This window comes from Psittacula echo (genome assembly GCF_963264785.1).
Source record: "Psittacula echo genome assembly, chromosome: 5".
Taxonomy (NCBI): domain Eukaryota; kingdom Metazoa; phylum Chordata; class Aves; order Psittaciformes; family Psittacidae; genus Psittacula; species Psittacula echo.
Window position 1 is genome coordinate 72,074,128 of NC_137739.1, and position 19,620 is coordinate 72,093,747.

Genomic DNA, 19,620 nt, shown 5'->3' on the forward strand with positions numbered 1-19,620 from the left:
AATTATCCACACACACCCTGAAAGTCTTGAGACTTCCTAGCTAGAATGACCCTAGAGTTGAGAGCAGGGAAGAAGTTCAGACGGATTCTTCCTGGGCTGCTCTAGAGCAGTACTTTATTCCTAAGGCCTCAAATGTCACATAGACTTCTGTTTCATGGAACCAAACTAATATTAAACCATGAACTGTATTAGTTTCTCATAAAACAAAACAAGCTTTAATAAACTGGGCTGTGATTTTCATTTACTCATTTCAGGGTAAGAAGCTGGAAGTTTTTAATGCTGCAGGATGCCTTGGTGTTGATGGTAGCCTACAGAAATCTTAAGTGATCGTGGAAAACGGTCATGTTGCACGCTGACTTTTCACATAACTCTCCAGTCTTCTTTTCCTCTCAAATTTTTGTGACATTCCCTTTGTCTTATGGCTAGATTGCAAATGCTAAAAGCAAAAAAATCTCATATGACAAGATCTGGTCCAGAGTCACAAATACAACAACTAAGGCACAGGATCCCACTCACATTTCTGTGATTAACTGGGAGATGGAGAAGGAAGAGGTTAAAAGCCTAATAGCCTTGTAGTAATGAGATATCTCATTTTCTTATAACTGGAGAAAATTTGGCCACAAATGCACTAGTTTACAGCCTGCAGCCTCAAAGTGTTGTACATGTCTAATCACCATGCAGAAGCATGTGCTGCTAGCTGTCACCAGAGTTTAAGGATGTTGGACTCTATTAATCATCAGTTTTAATATCCTGGGGGAGAAGTTAAGAGTGGGAAGCCTTCTCTGGTTCATTCTGCCCTCTCATATTCCTTAAACGTTCACTGCACTTCCAGTACAATAACTAAAGGAAATTTTCTACCAACTAAAGAGTTCACACAATGACCAGTAACCAGATTACACAACTGTGGGAAACCTGCACCACGCCAGCAAGCCACCACATCATCACTGTTTGTCCTTTCAAAAACGCAGATAACCCTTCTGTTAACTATTAACACACGTGAAAGGTCCAGTCCTTTAAGAATTTATCCAAACTAGCAATTCTTTGTACGGGAAAACAAACTAACAGTATGAACAAAGCTAGTTATATGCAAAAAAATTCTGAAAGATTTCTCTCAAAACTTCTGAGGCTCTGGCAAAAGTAGAGACACTTTATATCTTTAAAGCACCTTACTTATCATTTGACTCCAAGCTATACCCCAGCCCAAGAAAAACCTGACTCTTTGCCATGCGCATCAACGCCATTTCGTTCACGCCTGGGAAGTAAGGGCTCTTGAAGAGGAGAGTGCAAGTTCCACAACACAGAAGACACCTAAGAACAGATCTATAATCCTCTGTACACAGGTGAGAGAGTTTATACAGTAAATAAAGGAAGTACTTTAATATTTTGCTCAGCCCTGATTAACCAAGTGGAAGGTTAAAAAAAACACAACCACCCATTTTTTTCCTTGCCTATCCCTTCAGAAGAGCCTGTACCCATCCACTGCAGTACTCCAATCATACGAATCACTCCACCACATTTCTCTGACAGTGATTATGTCATGAATTCCCTGCTGCATTATGGCTTCCAGCTCCTCCTGTTTGTTGCTGCAGGCATTGTCATAGATGCATTTAAGTTGCCCTGTGGATCTGGCCTCCAACACTGACATTCTACCCCAGCTCATTTCTAGCAAGATGCGACAATCTTCTGGTGAAGACCTTTACCCTACCCGGGGAGGCAGCAGACTCCTTTGTGAGTCTGGTCAGGTGCACTTATCAGGCCCTCCGTTCCACTTAGGATGGAGTCACCAAACACAACCACTCTTCTTTTTTTCCTACTAGAGTTGGTCGTGATATGATGCATTCTCTGACTCTTCTGTGGTGACTCTTCTAACCTGGATGATCCCTTATCTACTTCACCTTCCTCACTTTCCTGATTCTCAGGAAAGTAGCAGAGCCTCGAATCTTGTAGAGTACTTGGGAAGGTGACATAAGCTGGAGGGTAATACGCCATCTACTCTGAGGAGTAGCCTGCTTCCAACTGCAAAAGTAGGGGATCCTTAATTTGTTTTGGGTGGCTAGGTTGCTTCTCTCAGGGATGGTAGAGTACAGCTCCACCAATCTCCTCCTCAGATTTCCTTATGCTCCTTAGTCATTCCACTTCTTCCTGTAGCTCTGCCACCATGCAGAGCAAATCACCAACCTGGTCACAGCTACCATCCAACATCACTGACTGGCTCTGGCCCCTCACTGCAGCCAGACAGCTGGATGGCTACATGGTTTTGAGAGACCTCTGTCTGGGTCGCCACGTCCTTTCTGGCCAGCATAGAGGACTTCGTTTTCTTTGCGTTCTGCCAAGATGATGCCATTCTAGAGCACTGTCTCAATAACCGTTGGCTGAGCTCACCTCTGAAGCCTGACAGGCTACCAGACTCTTCCTGCTCACCCTGGCCATGCAAACTGCCGTGCCATGCCCTGACTGCTTGCTCTGTTTGCCATGCTCCCAGGACAGTGTGTTATCTGTTTAGGGGTGGTGGTCACCATTCCTGGCACTGCCAGCTATGAGACTGGTGCTCAGTCATCAGTGCTGCCAGCTCCTGGGCAAGGCCTGACAAGGGCTTGGAGCTCCCTTGGTGTCTCTGGACATTCAGGATCAAGACTTCTGGATGCTGCAATTTCTCCAGAGCTAAAGGCGTCCTCTCCAGAGCTACTCACTTCAACAAACCAAAAGAACCTAATCCTTGTTGGTTTAGCACAGTACTGATCACATATACAAGATTTTTTATTCTTTTTAACTAATTCTTTACACTGCTACTACTTATGCTTGGCTTTCACTGCATTTCTCAATAAAGTTTTACTTATGATTAGCTTCAGATTTGCAGCACAGCATTAAAGGGATTCAGAGACCATAAGAAATGTTTATTTGTTTAACAAATGCTGCTTTTCCTGAGACTTTGTAAGTCATTATACAAACACTTCAGTGCTGGTTTTATAAACCTTTAACATTACAAAACAAGTCTCAGCTCAAATTTAAGCTGACAGTGCCCCCTGATAAACAGAAACAACTGAAAAATGCTTGGCTTCCTTCCTCAGCCTTTAAAAATCACCTTTCTGTTGTTTTTTTGAATATTAAGATATGTTTTGATAGCAATACATATGCAATCACAGTTAAAACTACCAAAAAACCTATTTTGGTTATGTTTTAGGGATTACTTATAACCATTCTTTCCACAAGCCATCTGGAGAAGTAGGTTTCCAGTACAACCAACTGCTGTGTAAAGTAAATAACAAAAGAAAAAAAAAAAACAACACATCACCACTGGTCTCCAGTAGTACGTTAGCAATGTATTTGAGAACAGGATTGAAATAAGTCGAAAACCAGTTCAAAACCCCCATTCTGAGCTACTGAATTCAAGCTCATAGGGGAGTTTTTATTCATTGATCCACTACTCAAACTATTTGTAATAGTATGGACTATAAAAGCACGTTCAGCTTTAAAGTGAAAAGAGACTGCTGGATGCAAAGTTACAGACTTGAAGGATTTTCAAAGAACCTTTCTGCTCATCCCTGCTTTTGTCTAAAAAAAAAAAAAAAAAGAAATAAAATAAACACCAGCTCCTTTCAGTAAAACCAATGACAGGTTGCTAGGACTCTTGGTTTAGAAAAAGGCAGCTCTTCAGGAGGCCTTGAAACACCTAAATTGCAGATTGATGCTCTCTCTTCATGTCAGTGCCTCCTGCACTGGTTCAAAGATGAACTCTACTTTTCCAGGAAAAGTAGAAAAGCATCTGTATCTTGAATAAGAACTGAGAACACAAAACAGGAATTAACACTATATAAACATGAGATAAACTGAAATACGAAAAATTCTGGTTTAAATCTGCCAAGCAGCTTTAAACCACATCGACATAGCTGCACACATGTACCAACTTAGTATCTCCCTTAATGCCCTCACAAACTGCATGACCAGCCATGCACCAAAGCAGATGCAACTGTCATCAGCTGAAGGCAAACGAAGCAGGCATTTCCATGGCCTCAGACATGACAGAACCTCACACCTCAGCTATCAGGTTCAACATGGAGTAGTCACCATATCAGCTATGCTAATTGCAAGTCATCGTTGATCACAGTCAAAGCCTATGACTTTCATATTATCAATGAATTAAACAGAAATCCAGACTTTTATACCAGCTTTTCTTCTGATATGCAGTCAAATGTCAACTAATACACAAACTGCTAGAGTGGCTGGACACACGAAAGCCATTTCTGAAATATACCTCCACAAGTGAATTAGCAACAGAAAAAGAGGTTTCAGTGGAGCTTACTTGGAAAAAGAAAAAAAACCCAAACAAAACAAAACAGATAAACAAAAAAAAAAAAAGCCCCACAAAAATCAAAACATGTAGAAGCAGAAAAATAGCCTTCTTCAAATACTAAAAGAAAGTCTTCATTTTTCTTTGCTAGAATATTATCCAGGATAAATTTTGCATTAAAACAGCCAAGAAGTTTTCCTAGAATTAATTCCTAACCAGAACTGGACATTCTGGACAATGAGCCCAACTAAGTCTATGAATCCCAGAAGCATTTTTCCTCTAGTCCTTAGCTTTGCAAAACCAGAATTGTTTGTAATATTGAAATGAATAATAACGGAGAGAACAGTAACACAAAACATGTAAGACAGGGAAACAAAGAAGCAGGTATGTTAATGCCACAGACTTAACCATAGTGAAGATTAATGTCAATGTAATCGCTATTTGCTCTGTTACTGAGCATTCAAAGCCTCTGGTTTTGTTACTCACCAGATCATCCAAGAGTGCCTGCTTATTCTTCCTTTTTAAGATCTGCTGTATTTGTTCTTCTTTCTGTATGAGCAGTCGCCTTCGTTCACTTTCCTGTCGCTCTGCCTCCAATGCTTCTTCCAACTCTTCCTGCTCTCGCGTCTGAAACACGAATTAGATGATTGTGGATGATAATTCCACCTCCTCTTATGGTCCAATGCAAAGTTACCCTTGCTGCTCTCTGCAGTTGGATGTAATAATCTGTGTCTTGGTTCTTTATACAGTAGAGGATGACAGTGGGTCACATTGTGACACATTCACTCTAGAACAAACCCCTCTCTGCTTCCACACATCCTACTTCTCATGTGATGCAACTGGGGTGACTGAAAATGTAACCCCACAATACCCGATTGCCATCCCTCCCATCAGCTGCACCTTCTGTGCACACAACACTGTGCTTATCAGTGGCATAGAAGGAAAATAAGCAATTACAAAGTTGTGAATTTTAACAGAAAAGCTTAAAAGCTAGAACATATTTAAGCATGAACTTTAAAAATGCCACATTCCCAGAAAACAAGGAATTTTTCCTATCATCTGGATTATAGTCATGTGACACAAGATGAAAAATAAGAGATTACTAGGACAAAGTGACTAGTTTTTGTTTCAGGATTTACTTCTTGAGAAGCCTTTTTTAACCTTCTTAATAATCTGTATTTGAAAACCTCAGTGAAAGAAAAGAAAGAAAAAAAGAGGAGGGCTCAGAGAGGGGGAAATGAAAGGATTAAACCATTTATACAGAAGAGGAAATCAAAAGAATGTCAGTTTGGTTGTAAGAGGTGTAGGACAAAATATACAGTCAACATTGTCCAAATCTTCCCCACAAAAAAAATACTAAAGCAAAAGGAGATTCAGTAAAAATGCAGAGATAATTAAAATTGTATACAACTTAAAAAGATGATTCATTGATAGGAGCTGTTTCAGCAAAACATCATTTCAGCCAAAAGCTTGGTAAAATCTGTTCTTACAAAGTTGTAACATAAAGTATAGTTAACTGATAGAGGCCAGAATATGCTGAAAAACACCCTTTCACCAGGCAGATCAAGCCAATGGGTCCCAGTAAGGCCCAGTTACTCCTGGATGCACGAGCTGTCAGACCTCACCACCTGCCACAGAGCCAGGAAAAGGTGCTTTCATTTTATAACTGTAACTAACCATAGCAGTGACGCTCTACAAGAGCTGGTCACCAACAAGTGACCACCTGAAACTGGATTCTCTTCGCATTTAATGAAAGGAAACAAGCAAACAAAAAAATCCCCAAGTTGCTGATTGAGGTTATTTCTGAGAATTACAGGATTTAGTTAGTTCAGTCAACAGAACTGAAGAGCTTAGGGTCTCGAAGACATTCCAAGCCTCTTCCACATTTATACGTAAAGACTGCCTGGAATTTGCACTGAAACAGAAGAAAGCTTGTAGGGAAGTGCTCGAAGACCTAGTCTGAAGGACCAGCCCAAAAAAAGTTATAGTCAGAAATAAGTAAACTGATGTAGAAACTTAAATCAGATCAGACTACAAGAAAGGAAGAATTATCACAAGTCAGATCAAATTCCTTCTGGAAAGAAAGACCAAACAAAACAGTAAAACAGAATGGAGAGGAGTTCAATGGGCAGTGGTGGTCATGTCAACTTTGAAGATAACCTAGACACAGTCTCAACATCTAAAGAAAAAGATCAACATGGTGAAGCCTTAAGTAAACTCAAGATGACAAGTGCAAGAAGTAAATAGAAAACATAATCACATTTCACCACATTCAAGAAAGGACAATCAAGAAAAACACTCATCACGGAGTTGAGACAAAACTATTTCAAGACTGAACAAAGCAGCAAGCGCAATTAAACATCTAGTGACAAAGCAGGAAGTAACAAGCATATGTCTCATGACTGGAGAACAGCAGACACTGAAGGAAGAAGGCACACTTGGGAAAACTGTAGTCCACTCAGAATGCAAGACTGACTACATCTAGATAAGCAGGATTTGTAATTGTCCTGATTTTGGCTAGGACGGAGTTAAATTTCTGCCTAGTAGCTGGTGCAGTGCTGTGTTTTGGCTTTAGTCTGCAAACAATGCTGATAACACACCAATGTTTTAGCTGTTGCTAAGTAATGCTTACCCTGATCAAGGACTTTTCAGTCTCTCATGCTCTGCCAGTGGGGAGGGGCACAAGAAGAGAGGAAGGAGCAGAGACAGGCCACCTGACCCAAACTAGCCAAAGGGGTATTCCATACCACAGCACATCATGCCCAGTATATAAACTGGGGGCAGTCACCCGGGAGGGCAGATCAGTGCTCGGACTAGGCTGGGTATCAGTCTGCACGTGGTAATCATAATTGTGCATCACTGCTGGGTTGGGTTTTTTTCCTTTCCCCTTTTAGTTTTATATTCTCTCCCCTTGTTATTTTCCTTATCATTATTATTAGTAGTATATTATACTTTATTTTAGTTATTAAACTCTTCTTATCTCAACCTGTGGGGTTTATATACTTTCGATTCGCCTCCCCATCCCACCCGGGACAGGGGAAGAAGTGGGTGAGCAAGTGGCTGCATGGTATTTATTTATCAACTGGGGTTAAACCACAACAATCATACATAAAAATCAATTTATAACAAGAACCCTTCCTCCACGAGTTCTTCACTTTTTCATCCAAACCTGTCTGTTTAAACTTTTTCTCCACATGGTTCTGCATTAAATCTGCAGATCTAACAGATGAGTTAGTACACAAGTAGCAAGGTTATCAGGAACTGGCTACAGAGCTGACAGAAGAACAAGCAGTCACTTAAATCCTGAGGTGGCTGGTTCAGTAACTTTGTATTTTGACTTTTAAGAAACAATGACATACTCATGGGGAAAGAAGTAGCAGAAATAAGATCAAAATAATTTACAAGGCCATAGATTTTTGGAGACATTAATTCATCAGTTCAAAACAATGAAGAAAAACCACGATGCACTACTTCTACTTGACCACTACTGATTTTTAACCTCCAGTTAAAAGACAGTGCTACAAGTTTTGGGATCATGTCAACATATTTCCAGTAAAGATGGGAAAACAGTGTTCTTTTGCAAGAGGCTGTTAAGATCTTAGCTACGATACTGCTTTCAGTTCTTCCACTTGCCAAACACAAATTCAAACTAAAACAGGCAAAGGGTAACAAAAACACCAACATGAACAGAGAATATTTATATTCCTCAGAAGCAAGCTATTACAGTGGACAGGAAAATTTATGTGAGTCCAAGAATGAAGGGACAGTGACTTGCTATAAGAAGTTCAGGCAAGAAATTAGGACACCTTTTACCATTTATGGAGTAAAGACATTCCAAAACTTGCCAAAAAGAGCAGCTCTTGGGAGAGGGGTAAATTTAGGGCCAAGATCATGTAGTTTTTGTAATAGCAACTGTATGAAGTCTTTATTAAGTTTCAATTGTTGAAAAAGAAATGTTGAATGCTTCAAATGTTGACAAAGAAATAAAAAAGGAAATGTCTCCGGATCTCCAGTAAGTCTGCATTCACGCAGGCTTGCCCAGCTTCCACCAGGCAGCCTCTAGGCACAGCGAGACCCCAGAGTACAGAAAACAGAAGACCCAGGGGGCTTGGGTGGGTACAGAGTATTACTGTGCTGCTTGATGTGATCACACAGCTAGCGCACAGGCTGTCTGCGAGTCATATACGTGAACAGAAGGTGGGCTGCAGGGAAAGCACACTATTCTCATTGTGACCCTAAGAGGTTGCACCTACATTGTAAAGTAAGACATGTAGCCACAGATTTGGCAGGTCTCTTCAAGCTCTGAAGCACAGGCTATTTCACAGTGTCAGAGACAGGATAACAGATCAGAGATGGACCCCTAGGGAAATTTCCTTGCCTTTAAAAGGAAGAGGTTCAAACAAACATTTTTCAGATTCCAATCTCCTCCTGTGAAATCTAACGCTAAAGAAACCACTAGGAGTTTCGCCGCAGACTTCAGGGAAGTGAGGACTTCTCCCCTACTGATTTGAAAGCAAGTCCTTAGTGCAACCGTAATACAAACATAAAACCTTGTTATGTCACACTCTGGGCAGACACTTTCCTTCAAGAACTGATAACAATGTGTATTTTTATACTGAAAAACTATTTAACAGATTAAACTTTTCTTACAGAAAGAAACACTCACAAGTTTATTTTTAAAGAACAAAATTATATCTAAGCTGTATTTTAATGAACGGATCTTCAAAGAACTGTATGCTTTCCATACAAATCATATATACAATTCTCTTGATGTTATTGTTATCAGCTCTTGAACAAAACTTTTAATGTTTGTTTCAACATCCTTCATTTTAAATTTTGCATAAACCAGATCTGTGCTTTCCCTCAGTTTTACAGTTCTCTCCTGGGAGCTTCATAATGTCTGCATCTGGATTCCTTTTTTCCTTCAGATGAGAAAGGAATGATTGTCCTGCTACAGGAATGAACTTTGTCTCTCCTGGATATTGTCCAACGACACTGCCAGCACTCATGCCATGCTGATGTATTAGATGCAGATTTTACTTCCTGCCCCTCTTTTCAAGCCCTTCCCAAAATAAAGCATGACTACATTTCAACTATCAATGTAGTCTCTTTACACAACACTAAATATCAGTAGCACAGAACATCAGCATATTACAGTTTTTAAATACAAAGTGAAATCTGCATAGTGCCTTCAGCTTTCACTTGTTTTTAAGACATTACAGAAAGTACTTCACTTCGAAAATCCTTTAATTCTGTAACTAATGATTAAAAATTGTAGGGCAGAGGAGAAGTTAACTAACCAGTTTTATCTTATTTTTCTGAATGACTTCTTTGTTATCCTTCTGGTACAGTTCCATTTTCCTTTTGGTGTTCTCCAAATCCACATTGTTGGTCAAGTTATATACTACATAAATATTAGAAAGACAGAAAGCAAAAGTATTAGGTCAGCATGCATGACTATGACAAAGAAATACTACTCTTATGTTCTCTATCTATCCCTTCTAGCACCAGATACAAACATTGCAAAAACAGAATTTATTTAAATATGCCCTGAAAATAAAGACACAACCTGCTAAACATAACCTGTTAGCAGAGCTCCTTTAGGTTTATACATCTGTAGATGACAATGTGAGTCTTACATCCTATTTTGTGATAGTGATAACGATACACATTAATATTATTATAGTATTTGTAAAACATTAACCTTTTCAAGTAGCATTACAGCTAAGAACAGTAATCCTGTAAAATTAGGTTAGCCTAAACACACACATATTAAGACAAGGTTAGAAATTAAGTCATTCCATTTCCTAAGATTATCTAATGCACAAAGACTAGAGACCGTTCAAATTCTCAGATACATAAAAAATTCTCATATTACTCAATAACTTACTTTTATTATGCAGAATCTGCAGATGCATTCAGATTCATAGGTTAAATGACATTCTTTTGATATCTCTTCATACTGGTAGACTGTATCTCACATAAAATTATGAGCAAGCAGGGTCAGCCAGCAAGCTCCACAGTTTAGCACAACATTCCCAATTATCTACACATTGCACAGAAGATACCTCAAGAAATTGAACAGTTTCTATCATCAACAGTTTGAAAGACGTAGACAGTTTGGATGATTAGTAATTTGATACAATGCCTGAGCCTTCACCCCTAGGTCACTGGTTCAATTGTGGGTCAAGTGAATTCCAACTGAAAGCCATTATCACTGGAAAGTTGCCTGGTGACCACCATCCAGAGTGGATGCTGGGCTCATGCCCATGGCCTTAAAGGTATCGAAGACTGCAAACATACAGCACTCAAGGCCTTGAAGAGTGTTTGTCACGTGGCTACAGTAAATCTACAAGAGCAGCAGAGAGATTTGCCCAGCCATTGATAAACACCCTTTGCAAGAAAGTGCAATCAATACGCCATTGTTAAGTCAAACCCCAAGGAAGGGAAAAAGGTTCTAGTGAAATCTAGCGTGGGATTTGCAAGATTATGGTTCAGTTCCCTCTTCCTAGGTTTTCAGGCAACTAGGTCTAAATGAACCCTGGGCACATGTGCTACTGCCAAGTCATTTGTATAACAAAGGCTGCCAGAGAGAAATGGAAGGAAGAAGCATGAAGTCCGTGGTTACTCATCAGGATAGCACATATCTCAGTTTGGTAAAGATTACATCACTTCCTTCATCCTCTCCACAAAGCAAAAATGAGCTTTTAGAAGAGTTCTAGGCAAACTAAACCATGAATAGCCTAGACTAGTAAATCAGTTAATAGCAACAAAGGGAACAGCAAGAAATCAAAGCAGGGAGCAAATGGAGGTGGGCAGAGAAGTTGTGGGATGCAGCTCAGTTCTCAAATCCAGCTGTACTGTTCAAAAGGGGCAGCCCTGCTCTTATGTCCCTCTTCGCAGGGACAAGTCTCACTCTTTCACCTGCTCTGACTCCAGGACACCCTGGATGCTTCGCAGTGTCAAAAGACACCCTCCAGTAACCTGAACTGGCTCAACAAAGGGGTCAGGCAAGTGCCAGAGGTGGTACAAGGGAAGTACTAAAAGCATACAGATGGGAATAGGAATACTCTCTTTTCAGGAGTACTGAACCACCATGCTGTCTCACTCTTACCAAATGTATTCAATACTTCCTTGAACTGAACTAAAAGGGCAAGGCAAGATACAGCTGAAGAAATTCCTAACCTTAAGCAAAAAAACCAAACAAAAAAAAAAAAAAAAAAAAAAAAAAAAAAAACAAAAACAAAAAAAAAAAAAAAACAAAAAAAAAAAACAACACAAAAAAAAACCCACCAAAAAAAAAAAACAACAAAAGTTGTATTTATTCCCCTTTTCTTTTCCAAATAACGTACACAATCAACAGGACTGACATTTTAATTGAGCCGGGTCCTAAATCAGCTGAACTCTTCCATCTCCACCCCATCACCCTCACTTCAGCACTTCAGGAGGAAGATCTGAGATGCAGACTGGTTTTGCCATTTAAGAATTTGAAAGGGTGCCAGAGTTCAATTTCCAGCTTCGCAACTGCTCCTGGGCAGATAACCAGGCCTCTATACTGGAGGTCTCCTACCAATAAGAATCAGGAGTAGAGGTATAAAGCTTCCTTTTTCCTACAGATCAACTGCAGTATCTCTGTACTGTAGCTATATGCAGCACCTATCCCCACAGTCTTGATCTCATCTCAGGTGGAATCCCCAGGCACTGCAGTAACCCAAACAAGCCATCCAAAGTTCAACTCCTTGATTTCCGGAAACAACTTCTCTGTTTCAAATGTTTTAGGGGTTTTCGTTTTTGTTTGTTTGTTTGGGAGGGTTTGGGGTTTTTGTTTTGTTTTGTTTTGATTTTGGTTGGGGTTTTTTTTGCCCTCTCCAAAAGGCATAATATTTTCCAAATTGACCTCCAAATTTCCATCTTACAGTTCCCAGCTGACAAGCAGCTTAATATTTGGGTATTATGGCACAGAATAATTGTCATGTGAAGATGTTGGCATACTATCAGACCAGGGCTCTGCAATGACAGCAGCTGCATGGGAATGTCAGCACTTCCTTAAATCCACACCAGCTCTCTAAACTCTTCAGTGATGACACAAGAAAGAAATAGCATCTGAGAAATGCTGTGTTAGCAGGATGCCCAGATGCCACCTTCAGGTGCAAGGGGAGGAGCATGAGGAGATGCCAAACACCTCTTTAGGCTCCTGAACATCTTCGGTATTTCTCTAAAAATAATCCAGCAATAAGCTGGATCTACCTAGGTTTTGCAACTATTGCTACTTGAAACATTCAAGGTTTTTCTTCTTCTTTCTCAGTTACCTTTAATAGGTTCAACTAGTAATTGTAAAATAAAAATGGTAAGACTTAAGAGACATACTAGAAAAAGCAGGAAAGTTTTAAACATGTGCCAATGCCCGCCTTTATTAAGAACTACTTACAAAAGAGGGTTTATTTTGCTACTTGATATGAAGTAACATTTCCATGTAAGAGATATATTTTTGCATCAGTGTTTGAGAAATGTTCAGTAGCCACCTTAAACGCCCACTGCTCTACTAGCAGCAAGGTGAAAGACAGTTTTATTTCCCCTTCTGTTTTCATCCTGTGGCTGGAACCAAACTACAGGTAAAACCCTCTCAACAGTCACATCTGCTCATACCATGCTGATTCTGCTCTATCCATCTTACTCTACTCTGTCACTTGAGGATACCGTAGGACACCAGCAATTAGAAAGATTCATACCTCCAGCACCCTCAAAGGCCAGAGCAAATTTCTCCCATTGAATACTGATTCATGGTCATTGAAGAGGAACATTACCTTGGGTCTTCAGCATCTGCTCCTCAAAACTAAGTCATCCACATTTCAGACTTAAAATATCGAAGAGCCACATTTTGTTGCAACAGTGTTAAGCAAGATCTTTACACCCCTGTATCAGCATCAGTATCAATAGCAGTCCTTTAATAACTGAAAATAGCATCTTCCATCCTACACTAAAAATGCCTGTGGTGGGAAACTTTTATGGGCTTTTGTTGTGTAGCTGTGGCAGAAAGTCTTCACAGGCTTTTCTCACTTCTTTGTCAGGGCTTTTGTCAGGGTGGGTGTACCTGCCAGTTTTGCCAGAAATTTAAAAAGGGAACATTTGGAGGAATTATATTTAAAATAAAAAACACAACAAAACAATTCTAAAACTAGAAGAACCATAAAGAGTTAAAAACCCCTAACTCATATGCTACACCTACCTGAAAAAATATTGGTATAGATCTGAATATGACTGGCAAAGCAGATGGCTAGTTTGAAAAGGTTTCAAAGAGAAGCCAGACTTACTTTGTCCATGTTGAAATATAGCATAAGCCGATGGAATTGGCCTGAAACCCTTCAGGGAAAAGAAACAGAAGCTGTTTTGTATGTAACAATTATTTATCTACTTATCCATCTCATATTGGTTGGTTTATAAAATGACTTGCCTTGAGACATCTGTTGAAGTATAACAGGAAGACTATTGTGTTTTTCTGAAACATTTCATTCTTTTTAGGTAAAATTCGCTGCTACTAAAATTCAGCCTCTACAGGGAGGCTTTCACTGCTTTTTTAAAACAGCAACATTCATTACGCAATTCTACAACAAATGGAAAAAAAAATCCAGTTAAAAAAAGAAAATCAGACAAAAATATTAATTATATGGCACGCACAGCAATTTGTCTGGAGCCAGAGCACTACAAATGAATGTTACTCCACTGCAGGACTTTCAGTCCATCAAAATATCCCTAGTTTAGTCTGAGACACTGCAAATTTTCTGAGACTTCTCCTAGGTCCTTAAGAGACAACAAATATTTTTTACATGGTAACATTATTATTCAAACAGTAGGAACATACCCTCTCTGGGAAGATAGCAGATGATTACTCCGCTACAATGCAGATCTATTTGATCAGCATTGCTGGTATAAGCCAGCTGAAAAGTTGAAAATTACTAGTATCAGTTTGTATAAACAATATTCCTCCCACCTTACTACAAACAGCTCCTTAATTATGATCACCATAAATGGCTAGCTCTCACCCTCGGCCTGCCTGGGGAGCCCAAAGCTACTATGGCACCTTTGCCTGGTGACTTGGATGTGTGGTCCCTGCATTTTTAAGAGAAGTAGGAGAGGGGTGACAGAGAGAAAAGAAGAAATAGATTCTAACAGGTCCCTTCCAACTAACATTTCTGTGATTATAACAAAATAATTATCAGAAACAAAAGAAAACCCACAGCTAAGCCAGAAAAATCTAGTTAGGCATTAATAATTACTTCTGTTTATCCTCAGTTTTCTTTTACTGGGTAATTTTCCAGAAAAGTACCTTAACATAGTAATAAATGAGCCCCACTAGTCTAAGAAAGATCATTTTGACTGGAGCAGTGTGATACCAAAATCATTGTACAGGTGAGACGACTGAAATCTACCTCCGATCAAGCCGCTCATCTTCCAAGCTGGGTTATTCTCACTGTCAGGACCAGCAGTACCACCCCCAGGCACACACACAGAGGAAATAAACAAAACAAAACCACAGAACAATAAACAAAACCCACAAGTGATTATAGATACTGAAATTATTCCTATCAAAGGATCGCTTGTGAGATAAATGTTCTGAGCAAGACAAGTCACTAGGCAGCCAGTATTGCATAAAGTCGTAGAGGAGTAATGAGATACAGGAATCCAAAGGGCACAAATACAGCAGCCTCTTTCCAAGTCAAATGTACTGAACGTTTTTAAGAAGCAATAATTACCACTAACAATTGTTTTGCGGTAATGCCTACAGGCCTCATTCAGGTATCAGGAGAATGGTGCCAGGCAGTGTGTACAACACATGCTCAGAGGCGGGCTCTGCTCTGAAGAGCTTACACAGAATGGTTTTGAAAAACTGTCTATGAAGATACTTTGGGGAAAAAATAAATAGTGAAAGAAACTCTTTCCTTGTAGAAAGAGTGAGCAGAAGCTGCATTATGTCCAGAGATTGTAACTTGTAACAACACTATAAGGTTTAATCTTACCCCTCCTATCATATGGGCATAAACCTGACTTAATTGATGGATATTGTCTACATCTTTCCCAAAGGCAGGTTTTAACCCTTTCATTTTATTTTTTTTCTTAGTGTTAATGACAACAAACTGTGTTTACAATGTTCTCAAATTGTCCAACTGATTTTAGTTTCTGGGGAAAACCTGCTTTAAAATGTGGTTTCTATTTAAAGCCTTGTATAACACATTTTAGCCCAAAGCATTATTTAGTGGCTACATTCTAAACCACTTCAAAAATGTGTTTTTTATAATAGAAATCTTAAGAGGTGACTACCCTAATGTTTGCTTGACCTCCACACACACACACTTCCGCTGTACCACCCAACTCTTTTCTTTAAATAGAAAAAGTCTGTAGGTATAACATGCCTGATATGAAGGAGGAAAATGTGTTTCAAGTGAGGTCATATATCACATCAATGGAGTAAGACAGTGCAATTGCTGCAAATGTTGGAGCTGACCTACCTGTAACATTTGGTAGAACTATCAGAATTGTGCTAGGATCATGTGAAGTATACTTATACAGGAGTTTACATTTTGTCTCTGCCAAGCAACTACTTCATATAAACCCCCACAACAACTTACTAAATGAAGCTTGCCAGTAAAGAGAAAACAGGGTAAAGCTGCACCTCACCCCTCCTACAGAAAAACTGAAAGTTTGGGGTAAGGGGAGAAAGGGGAAGTGCACTTCTCTGGCTCCCTAGCTTCCTTACCCAGCAGCTTCAACAACGGCCGCCAGCCAACCTGCTGTACATTGGTTCCACAAGGCAAAACTTTGCACTGCATGACTACACCCTTTCTTTCCCATCTTCCAGCCTGATTTTTCACATGCAAGCAGGGAATTCACATATTCAAAAAACATAAATAACTACTCTCAGCAGTAAAATGTGAAGTTAACAATGCAAAGGCACCTCACTAACACATCGTTCAGTCATATCATACGCAACATGAACAGCAAAGCCACTGGAAGAACTCTAATAATGCAGCAACTTGACAACTGTCAAGTGGAGAACTCTGCCCATGTGTGCAAGCAGGGAAGGGCTTGGGGGGAACACGATGTGTGCAATGAGCTTTGTGACCAAGGAAAGGAGAACATGGCTTGAATTCTTACCCTAGGTAGTGTTCTTGAATCTCACTTGTCCTCCAGCTTCTGGATCTGCCTGAAGTTAGTATAGCATAAATGACCACTTTGACAGTGGAAATTAAGAGCCTCCTGACTGCACCCCTTCTTTCCTCTCATCACCCTGGCTGCTACATGAAGAAACTAGGAGTAGTCGGACTTACTACTCCTCTTAGTATTTTAGGCATCCCTTTCAGGTAACTAACTCCAATACCTAAATCTTATCTGCTGAGCTGCTTCACTGTACATTTGCAGGGCCAGCACAACTATTGACAAATTCACTTTTCTTCGCAAGGTTACAAAGACCAGCCATGATTTCTGCTGCTTCTAAATCAACTTAGTAATGCCGGCTCTGGAACCACTTGAAATTTAACAACGTAATCCCAAGAGCTGGAGAACAGTAACATTTTGCACAAATGGATGAGGTTAAGGCAATTTCAGGCAAAACTTTGACTCCCTTGTTGCAGATGCTAAAAGCCTCTGCAACAGCAGGAAGTGGGAAACCTGTACTTAATGCTACATAAATAAAAAGCAGTTTTCATGAGCACAGAGATTCTTCCAGGATACTCTGGCTAAGATGTATCCTTTCTTTCTACTCATTTCCTCCTTCCCCCACACCATCCAAAAAAATATGCAAACAGAACTACACCCACATCATCTCCTCCAGATATTTGGAGCCCTAAGAGTGCGCCTGGTGTTTCCCAGCCACACAATTTAGCTCTCCAGCCTCATCCTTCTGAGGGCAACAAAAACACGATACATTACTCACGCAGTAAGTGTATTGGATACATTTCTACAAAACACCACAGCGCAAAGAGGAGCAAGGGCTCCTCTGAGAAACTGAAAGGGAGTGGCATCTCCACATTTTCCTTCAAATCACATTCACTGCCCCTCCTGCATGTTCTAAGCCACCTCTTCTTCCTCCAGGACACAAAAAAGGAAAAGTCTCAGAAGCTCATAAAAACAAGAAACAAACCATTTAGGAATCACTCCTTTGAACACATCCTTGTTTTTCTAAGCAAAATCCATCACTCCACCATAAATCACGTCACCAGAACTAAGAAAATAAACTGTTGATAACATAGTCCTTTCCCCAGAGGGCAAAGTTCTGCTTCAACTAATCCAAAGAGAAAGAAATCAATGTCTGTTCCTAAACCTTCTCCTTCTGCACAGCAACATAAAATGCTACCACAGTGGTATGTAAGGTCATCAGCTTCAAAGCAGCTTCAACTACTGTACTTGCAGAAGCAAAAATGATGAAAGACACCATATGGCTTCTGTCATGGCAGATAAAGCTAATGGAGGCATATAATGAAAATTTCAATTCCTCTTCTCTCTGTTTAATCTTTCCCAGTGCAGCACAGACAGTGCCCTGCAAGTCTTTCCTTTCCAGATATAAAGCACTGCTTCCTCTTCAAATCATGGGTTTTTTCTCTGGCAGATAAAATATTTTACTTAATGTCCTACAGTTCAGCAAATATGATTTAAAATGTACAGGAAAAGGTAATTAGATGAACATCTGACAATATGATAAATCCTATTAGAGAAATTCAACTTGGACATTCTCATAGGCAGCTGAGTCAGAAGGTAAAAAGCTACGGTCTCATGAGCACAGCACATCAAAAATGCAAGCATTAGGACTTACCAATTTCTTCTATTTCTTCCAGGAAATCATTATATTCACTTAGACTGGGAAAGTCATCCTCTCTTTTATTGTATCTTTGAGAGAAGACAAACAAGTATTTATATAAACACACAAAAATGTGATTTCAATTCAGTAAGGCTCTTGCTGCAAGTCTATTAAGAATTGACCTATTTTTATCAACAATGTGCTTTGTTGCTCCCACAACTGACCAACAAATAGAATACTTACAGAGGAGACAAAAGTGCTTCTTTCAAAGGAAAGGAGCCAGCCTGGCATAAACAGGTGCTATCTTTGCCTCCTAATTGACAATTCCTTTTCTAGGGTTACACAAACAGGAGAACAGAGACTAGAATACCCTAGCTCCAAATCAGCCCTTTAGCATGAGAAACCTGTTAAGAAAGCCAGAGGCAACAGTAACAGACACAAGAAAAGCTTTTCTAGAAGTATTAGAAAAAGGAGCTTGGCTTTGCACCAACAACAGAAAGCATGTCAGCAGCAAACTGAAAATGCCACACACTTATTATGCATCAATAGAACATTCCAGAACTCATTTATCCAACATTTGATAGATGGAAAAATTAGTAAGATGAAGGGACAACTGGCTAGAATGTGAACAGCCTCTCAAAGTCAAGATTTTGTGCTTTCTTTCCAAGAAAATATAAAGCTGAGATTCTGCCTGGTCTGTGGAGCAAGACACATTACACCAGCAGTATAAAAATCCAAACCCAAGAACTTCGCCCAAATTCCAAGTTGCGCACATTTTTTCTGCCTACTAAAAAAAGTAATCTGTCAAATCCAAGTGAATCAAGCATTTTATAATACTTTCTGTTCTAACTATATTCCATAATTAGTCAACTAAGTTGACTTCATTCCAGCTTGACTTTGAACTTCAGTGGACTTCATCATCAAACATGAAAACTATAACTACTTTCCCCATCACCATGTTGGTAGTCAATGACAAAACTTCCCCACATCTCAGTAATATCACACAGAACTGCAGAATCATAAAATGGTTTGGGTTGGAAAGGATCTTAAAGATCATCTAGTTCCAAACCCCCTCCCATGGGCAGGGACACCTTCCACTGGACCAGGTTGCTCAAAGCCCCATGCAAACTGGTCTTGAACACGGCCAGGGATGGGGCATTCACAGCTTCTCTGGGCAACCTGTGCCAGTGCCTCACCACTGTCACAGGGAAGAATTCCCTTATATCTAACCTAAACTTCCCCTGTTTAAGTTTAAACCCATTACCCCTTGTCCTATCGCTATAGTCCCTAATGAAGAGTCTTCTCCAGCATCCCTGTAGGCCCCCTTCAGATACTGGAAGGCTGTTATGAGGTCTCCACGCAGCCTTCTCTTCACCAGGCTGAACAGCCCCAACTTTCTCAGCCTGTCTTCATACGGGAGGTGCTCCAGTCCCCTGATCATCCTCGTGGCCCTCCTCTGGACTTGTTCCAACAGTTCCATGTCCTTTTTATGTTGAGGACACCAGAATTGCACACAATACTCCAAGTGAGGTCTCACGAGAGC

General features: G+C 39.9%; 1 protein-coding gene across 1 annotated transcript in view; it reads right to left on the bottom strand.

Annotated features, from left to right (window-relative positions):
- MNAT1 (MNAT1 component of CDK activating kinase) overlaps positions 1-19,620 on the bottom strand; it is a 123,567-nt gene that overhangs the window by 66,963 nt on the left and 36,984 nt on the right. The window contains exons 3-5 of the mRNA XM_080617138.1: positions 18,093-18,166; positions 9,589-9,692; positions 4,775-4,915 (exon numbers count right to left, since the gene is read on the bottom strand). Of these exons, the coding sequence (XP_080473264.1) occupies positions 4,775-4,915; positions 9,589-9,692; positions 18,093-18,166 (319 nt within the window). The remainder of the gene's footprint in view (positions 1-4,774; positions 4,916-9,588; positions 9,693-18,092; positions 18,167-19,620) is intronic.